The 7,978-nt window shown below is 50.5% G+C and overlaps 1 protein-coding gene across 5 annotated transcripts; it reads right to left on the bottom strand.

The window, feature by feature from the left end:
- Window positions 1-380: 380 nt before the first annotated feature.
- On the bottom strand, window positions 381-7,770 carry EXOSC1 (exosome component 1). 5 transcript variants are annotated; one of them, XM_008062543.1, is made up of 8 exons: window positions 7,721-7,770; window positions 7,497-7,612; window positions 4,927-5,001; window positions 3,741-3,829; window positions 2,430-2,463; window positions 1,602-1,652; window positions 1,392-1,476; window positions 381-803 (listed from the first exon to the last, which is right to left on the bottom strand). In XM_008062543.1, exons 1-8 carry the CDS (start codon window positions 7,749-7,751, stop codon window positions 697-699), a joined length of 588 nt encoding a protein of 195 aa, XP_008060734.1. In that variant the 5' UTR covers window positions 7,752-7,770; the 3' UTR covers window positions 381-696. The 5 variants fall into 5 exon arrangements, with proteins under 5 accessions (XP_008060734.1, XP_008060735.1, XP_021570411.1 ...); XM_008062544.1 differs by having other exon boundaries at window positions 381-795; XM_021714736.1 differs by lacking the exon at window positions 4,927-5,001 and having other exon boundaries at window positions 7,721-7,753.
- Window positions 7,771-7,978: the final 208 nt, after the last annotated feature.

Here is a 7,978-nt window from a genome sequence, read left to right as displayed (position 1 = left end):
GACCTGCTGGGCTCTGGCGATCCTCCCGCCTCAGCCTTCCGAGTAGCTGGAACTACAGGCACGCGCTACCATGCCTGGCTAGTTTTTGATTTATTGTAGAGGTGAAGTCTCGCCAAGTTGCCCAGGAGGGTCTTCACATTTTCACTAATCCATAAGGTACCTAAATGCGGGGGGGCCGGGGGGGTGTATCTGAAGTGCCTGACTCAGTGCCTAGTGTATAGTTGTGTACTCAATAAACAGACACAAAGCACAAAAAAAGACCGCAGTCAGTTTGTCCAGAGCTAGTGGGCACTCGACACCAGGCAAACCCAAACCCTGCTCTAAATGTCGTAACAACAACTGGATGCCTTTCCCTGCTCAAGACAACAGAAACCGGAAAATCCTTTTAGTAAAAATGTTTTATCATGGCAAAAATATGCACTTACAAAGACCGTTAGGAGGAACAGGCTATTTCCAGCTTCACACGGTTTTGTTTGCTGGTGCCTTCCAAAGAGAAGTTTTATCACTCCAGAGGATGAAATCCGCTGGCTGGTTTACAAGAAAGATGCTCCATCTACAGAGAAGTTTCTGGCAGATTTTCCTGGAGGTGGCTGCTGGCCGAGCCCAGGTATCTGAGTACAAACAAGGGCATCTTACTATCACTTTCACACTTTCCTCCTGGAAGCAGTGGGCCCCTCCACGGGTGAGGCAGGCTCCTCAGGTCTGCAGGAACTCCGGCTGTACGCGGGCGACCTTCCGGAACTCTTTGGTGTGCGTCTTGGGGCACTGCATCTCACACCAGCTGATGGGTACCATCTGCACACCTGGGAGGGAAGAGCTGCTGCTGGAGCTGGACCCGACGATCGGCCCAAGCCCCTTGTCTTTTCTCTGGGTAGGAAACTGAAGGAGCTGGCGTGATGGCTTGCTCCTGTCATCCTAGCGCTTGGGAGGCCGGGGCGAGAGGATTGTGAGCCCAGGGTTCGAGACCAACCTGGGCAACTAGGCAAAACTTCGTCTCTACAAGAAATCAAACAATTAGCCAGGTGTGGTGGCACCCGTCTGTGGTTCTAGCTACTTGGAAGGCTGAGGCGGAAGGATTGCCTGAGCCCAGCAGGTTGAGGCTGCGGTGGCCATGAGTGTGCCACTGCACTCCAGCCTGGGCGAGAGACTCCTACTCAAAAAACAAGAAAAGAAACCAGAGAGCCCCCACGCTTCCTAGTGAGCCTCACCTGAGAAAGCAGAAGCCAAGTCTATTCTGCTGCCTTAGGGAGTCTCCAGCCTCACGATTTACACAAGAATCTTTCTCACCTCAGTAGTAAGAATCTACACCCTCCTGCTCCCCGGATAAGGGAAACCAGAAAAAAAACAGACTCACCTCAAACCTCAGCTCCAGGGGGGTAAGGGCCACTCACCTGACTCGCTGTGGGCCACCACCACCCCCAGCTCGTTCTCGGCTGTGGTCAACAGGTAGTGGGACTGGGCATCGCCCAGGGAGATCTGGCCACGTGACATGGGTGAAGGAAAATGGGGCTGGGGCGGCTTCTCCCCTCACCCCCCGAGTTGTTTCTCTACTTCCATTTCTCTTCACAAGAGACCAAAGGTCTGCTGGGAATAAAGGATACCACCTTGGCCAAGACAATGTCACCTGGGCGGAAACTCTTGTAAATTTCAACCTGTCAGGAAAGAACAGGGTATCAGGGAAAGTTCCAGATCAGGTCGACAGAAACCGTTAACCCCTCGGGTGCAGCTGGCCCGTTTCTATCTCAGGGCAGAAATCGCCCTCACTTCAGTCAGTCAACACGTCTTTTTTTTTTGGAGTCAGAGTCTCACTCTGTCAACCAGGCTGGAGTGCAGTGGCATGCTCACGGCCACTGCAGCCTTAACCTTCCAAGTAGCCGGAACCACAGGAATGCACCACCACGCCTGGCTAATTTTTTGATTTTATTGTAGAGATGAGGTCTCGCCATGTTGCTCAGGCTTGTCTCAAACCCATGAGTTCAGGCAGTCATCTCACCTCCACCTCCCAAAGTGCTGGGATTAGAGGTTTGAGCCACTGTGCCTGGTTGGTCAGCAACTCTTATTGCCCAGACAGTACTATCAGATACCTGGCAGATGTAACTCAGTAACCTGCTTGGGGATCTGACTTGGACCAGAGGTCCTACAGGTGTCTCTGGAAGGGCCCAGAGTGAGCCTGAGGGAAAAGCAACAGATAAATGCAGGCTTCTAAGACAAAGAATAAACTTGCCCTGCTCTGGTCAACAGGGGAACAAAAACCAATGGGACAGGAGAGGGTCAGGGAGGGCAAGGCCACATTTTGTGGCAGGAAACTTGTTAAACTTCGTTGAGTTCCACAATCCCACGGACCTCTGAAATTCACTGGGTTGATACTTTTAAAGGACTGAGATTCCTAAAGCCATTAAAAAAAAAAAAAAACCAAACCAACCAACAACCTTGTCTTTTTCAGTTGCTCGGACATCTTCCTTGCTGTAAAAAAAGAATTAAGAGAAAGATTCATTATCTGTGAGAATGACTTTACGCTGCAGATTCCTAGCAGACAAAGTGCTGCCAGGACAGAACAAGTCATAACTGGGACCCAGCTGCCACCCGGAGGAGGGTGGAGAAGCATCCTCAGATCACTGGCTGGGCATGGCAGCTTGCACTGAAAATCCCAGGACTTTGGGAGGCTGAGGCAGGAGGACTGCTTGAGTCCAGGACTTGCAGACTAGCCTGGGCAACATTGTGAGACGTCTCTACAATAAATAAAAAAAATTAGCTGGGCATGGTGATGCATACCTATAGTCTCAGCTACTCAGGAAGCTGAGATGGAAGGATCACCTGAGTCCAGGAGGTTGAGGTTTTGGTGAACCATGACCATGCCACTGCACTCCAGCTTGGGATACAGAGTGTGACCCCGAATCAAAACAAAAAAACAAAACCCCCAAAACCAAGGAAGTATAAAGAGCCTGAGCAGAGCACCAGAGACCCATATTGAATCCTGAGGCTGGAAAGGGCTTCAAAAGTTAAATCATTTGGCTTGCAAGAGTTGTTTGTCTTTTCTCAAAGAATCCACAAAGAAAAAAAAAATTCTATCATTTCACTTACAAACCTTTTCAATGTCTTATAACTTTTGGGTATAACGCATATAAAATTCAAGAGAAAAAGACACTTTCCCAAGCACCTTCTACTTTGGTCTGAATCATACTGATACCGCTAATCTTTGGTTTCATTCAAGTCTTTTTGCTGTCTTTTTATTATTATTACTTTTGAGTAGGAGTCTCACTCTGCAGCCTAGGCTGGAGAGCAGTGGCACACTCACGGCCACCACAGCCTCAACCTGCTGGGCTTCGGAGACCTTCTTCCTCCTCCTTCCAAGTAGCTGGAACTACAGGTGCACGCCACCATGCCTGGCTAATTTTTTGATCTATTGTAGAGTCAAGGTTTCACCAAGTTGCCCAAACTGGTCTCAAACCCCTGGGCTCCGGAAATCCTCTCGCCTCTGCCTCCCAAAGTGCTGGGATTACAGGTGTGAGCCACCATGCCTGGCCTTGTTTCTTTTTGCACCCTTTATTATTAATGTTTTCCTTTTGTCTGAGACCATCTGACCTTTTCTTTGGATACCACTGGGAGAGAATCAAAGCACAACGAAGAGAGAGGAAGGGGCAGCAGCTGGAACTGGAAATGTTCCTAAACATTCCAGGCTCCCGTCTGTCCTAATCCCACTCCAGGGGCAGAGGCAGGTGTAGGACAAGGATGCCGCTTACCGAATAGTTCCTCGAAAAGAGTTCTTGAGCGGTGTGGACCCCACGTATAGGATATGAACTTTGGCAAAGCGTGAATTGATGCTGGAGACCTGTGGGACCAAGAAGGACCAGCAGCAGAGCGTGAGCAGCAGTCAGCTAGAGGAGGCAGCGAGAAACCCAATGACTAGGACTTTGGTTCAAGCAAGCCTACTAAGTGAGGGATTTAAAGCAAGAAGCCGCCTACTTAGCTCTGCAAAGTGACACCTGCAAAGGCCAACGAGAGCCACTCCAGCCACCTGACCCAGTTACTGTGGGAATTAAATGAGATAATAAGGCACAGACTTAAAAAACTCTTCTTACAGCATGGCCTTCAGAGTGAGATTTTATGTTAGTACTGAAGTCTAACATAAATAGGCACTGGGCATGGCTGCAAATCTAGGCTTCACAGATCTTACTAAGAGGCCTGTAGAGTGAGTGGAATTTTTTTTTTTTTGAGTTGGAGTCTCACTCTGTCACCCAGGCTGGAGTGTAGTGGCACGCTCAGGACCACCGCAGCCTCAACCTACTGGGCTTAGGCGATCCTTCTGCCTCAGCCTTGTAAGTAGCTGGAACCACACGCATGTGCCACCATGCCTAGCTACTTTTATTTATTTATTTATTGTAGGCGAGGTCTCGCCATGTTGCTCAGGCTGGTCTCAAACTCCTGAGCTCAGGCAATCCTCTGGCCTCTGCCTCCCAAAGTGCTGGGATTACAGGCTTGAGCCACCATCCCTGACTGAATTTTCTTTGAGTTGGAGTCTCCCTCTGTCGCCCTGGCTGGAGTGCAGTGGCATGCTCACAGCCAGTGCAGCCCCAACCTGCTGGGCTCAGGCGATCCTTCCACCTCAGCCTTCCAAATAGCTGGAACTACAGGCATGTACCATCACGCCCAGCTAATTTTTTGATTTACTGTAGAGATGAAGTCTCGACAAATTGCCCAGGCTGGTCTTGAACTCCTGGGCTCAGGCAATCCTCTCGCCTCGGCCTCCCAAAGTGCTGGGATTACAGGTATGAGCCACTGTGCCTGGGTGGGAAATAACTTTTTAATATCATTTAATTTAAATTTAAGTACCTATAGGTGGCTGTAGCTATAATACCTCAGTTCTAGCATGAGCATGAATTCAGCACTGAATGGGTGTCCTGAGCACAGAGGTTAGGACCAACATACCTTACAGGTTACAACTGCTCCTACATCTGGCAGTAATTGGGACTCTGTTTCTCTCATCACAGACACCACAGGAAGCTACAGAGAAAACAATAAGAAAAAAAAAGAAAAAGAATAAGAAGAAATGAATGTCCTGGCTAAGCCTTGAGTCAAGGTACTTGTGGCTTGAGAGTAATATAAGACTCCTTGGTACACAGCTAAGGTCATAAGGGCAGGTAGGGTATAGATTCATTCATATCCCTGAGAAGGCGGCCTTAGGAATTTTAGAAAACAGGGACCAAGTGTGGTGGCTTGTGCCTGTAATCCCAGCACTTTGGGAGGCCAGGACTGGAAGATGGTTTGAAGCCAGCAGTTTGAGGTTAGCCTGGGCAAGAAAGTGAGACCCCATCTCTACAGATATATATATATATATATATATATATATATATATCACACACACACACAATTTGAGTTGGAGTCTCACTCTGTCGCCCAGACTGGAGTGCAGTGGCGTACTCACAGTCACCACAGTCTTGACCTGCTAGGCCCAGATGATGCTTCTGCCTCAGGCGTGCAATGCCATGCTGAGCTAATTTCTTGATTTACTGTAGAGACGAAGTCTTGCAAAGTTGCCCAGGTTAGTCTCGATCCCTGGGCCTAGGCAATCCTCTTCCCCTGGCTCCCAAAATGCTGGGATTATAGGCATGAGCCACTGTGCCCGACTTTCTACAAATATTACTTTTTAAAAATTAGGTGGGAGTGGTGGCACATGACTGTAATCCTAGCTACTTGGGAGGTTGAGGTGGGAGGACGGCTTGAGCCCAGGAGTTCAAGGCTGCAGTGAGCTATGATCGTGCCACTACATTTCAGTCTGGGTAACACAGTGAGACCTATCTCAACACAAAAAAATTTAGAAAATAGGAGGACCAAGGGTCACAGAAAAAAGGCTGCTAGAAGATGTAATCTAACCATTCCAGGTGAGTTCTAAGTTTTTTGGTGATTCTCTCTGAATTTCTTGGTATACAACCATATTGCCTGTAAGCATGGATAATTTGACTCTTTCCTCCAAAGTCATACTGTCTCTGTTTCTCATTTTATTTCACAGGCTGGAACTTCCAAGTAAGTGTTATATAACCATGGCCATACTTGTAGTCTTCTATTTTAAGGAAATTCTTGCAGAGTTTTGTCTTTGAGCACGGTACTGGCTATTGGTGCGAGAGATATTTGGAGGCTCATCTTTGATCAGTCTTTCCCTTGCTCACGATGCTTCAGCTCCCCTGGCCTTCGTTCAGTTTCCCCAACATACTAAATCTTCCCACTTTAGGATGTCTCTTCAATCTGCTCTTCTTTCTGCAGAACTGTGCTCTTTCCTCCCACCCAACGCTTACTTAGTCTCTAGATGATGATTCAGCTTAAATGTCACTTCTGCTGACTAGGGTGGGTTTGCCTGTTACATTCTCATGGCACCCTGCAATAGTCTTTCAAAGCAGCAGTCACATTTGGAGCCATACACTCATTTGAGCGTTTGTTTACGGTTTGCGTCTGTACCCCTTGATAGCAGAAACCGAGTGTATTTGACTTGTTACTACACCTCAGAGGTCAGCAGTGTGCTTGACACATGAAAATGCCCAAGCGAATCTATGAAATGAACACACCCCGGACTGTTAAAGACATTCCCAAGAATAGTTGCATAAAAGCTCTTCATTTTACAGATGAGGAAGAACAAGCAGCTTAAGTTACTTACCCAAAGCTGAATCAAGGTCTAGTTAGCTAGAACTTAAGTTCTTTCTATTGTGCTACCTGTCTTTAAGCTGCCACTTCGAAGACTGCTTATCTGATCCTGAGCTAATCCTCGGCCAACCTCGGGACAAGAAAGGATAATATTACTCAGGCCATCCACAAACATGCACTGAGCAGCTGCCTTGTGCTAGATGTTGATGACACAGTGGTGGGCCAACATTCATGGAACTTAGAGTCAAGCAGGGGAAGAGTCTGGTGGGAAATAAAAAAACTGACTGTTGAATTGCCCGGAAGAAAAGAATGGCGTTCTTTGTGCCTGTTTAACGGAACAAAAACCACACCACTCCTCTCCTCAGCTAGCGGTCCAGAAGGGCTTCTCTGCGTGACGCTCGAGTGGCTACCTGAAGGAGGCAGGAATTCAACAGGCCAAGGGCAGGAGCGTGTTCCAGACGGATGCCATGTGTGCAAAGGCTCCGCGGCGGGAGAGCTTGGCCATTAGCGACCCTGAAGAAGCCAGGCTGACTAAGCTGCTGCCAGCTGGGGTGGAGATACCGGAGCCAGATAAAGCCGGAGAAGCAGGCGAGGTTCAGATGGGGATGCAGCTCCCTGCTGCTTCTGTCCCAGCCTCCCTCCCTCAGTGTCAGCAGCACAACCGAGAGAGAGCAGCCCGACCAGCGCGGGGCGGGCACGTGTGCGGCGGCAGCGGTGGCGGCGACCACGGCTGGAAGAGACAGACCAAATCCTTCTACCCAGCGGACAGCGGAGACGCGTCCGCAGCGCCGGTCTCTAAGGGCGGAGACTCGGGGCGGCCCAGGGGAAAGACAGACAGAAGGGACCGGGCGCGGCTCCTTTACCGCGCCGTTCTCGCTGCTCTTCGTCAGGCAGCCCGCGAGCGACGAGAAGATGTAGCCGTGCCGGGTGTAGGTGCCGCTGCCCGGGGCGCCCTCCTCCAGGTTACACAGACGCTCGCCTGCAGAAGAGGCGCCACATCAGCCGCGGGGCCCCAGGAGCTCCCGGCCGTCCCAGCCTCCCCGCTCCCGTCCCTGGCCTGCGCGCTGCCCGGGAAGCGCTCACTCACCGGGGATGCAGTATCTCACGGGTGGTGCCATGACGGCCCCGTCCCGGAAGCCGGATGGGAACGAGCCGGCTTCTCATTGGCCAAGCGCCGGCGGCCTTCCGCAGTAAGGCACGTGCCGATTGGCCCGCTGCGTCTCGTGACCGCGGCGCGCCTCCTCGCGGCTAAACTCCATTTCCCAGGCGACCCCGGGGCCCGCCCGGGGGCGGAGCCTCGGGGCTCCCGCTGACGCCTGCGCCCGTGGCCGAGGATGGGCTGGCG

The sequence above is a fragment of the Carlito syrichta genome, unplaced genomic scaffold (genome assembly GCF_000164805.1).
Source record: "Carlito syrichta isolate Samal-C Ts95f unplaced genomic scaffold, Tarsius_syrichta-2.0.1 Scaffold305742, whole genome shotgun sequence".
In the NCBI taxonomy this organism is placed as follows: Eukaryota; Metazoa; Chordata; class Mammalia; order Primates; family Tarsiidae; genus Carlito; species Carlito syrichta.
Note: the sequence above shows the minus strand (reverse complement) of the source record. Positions and strands in the feature narration are given on the sequence as shown.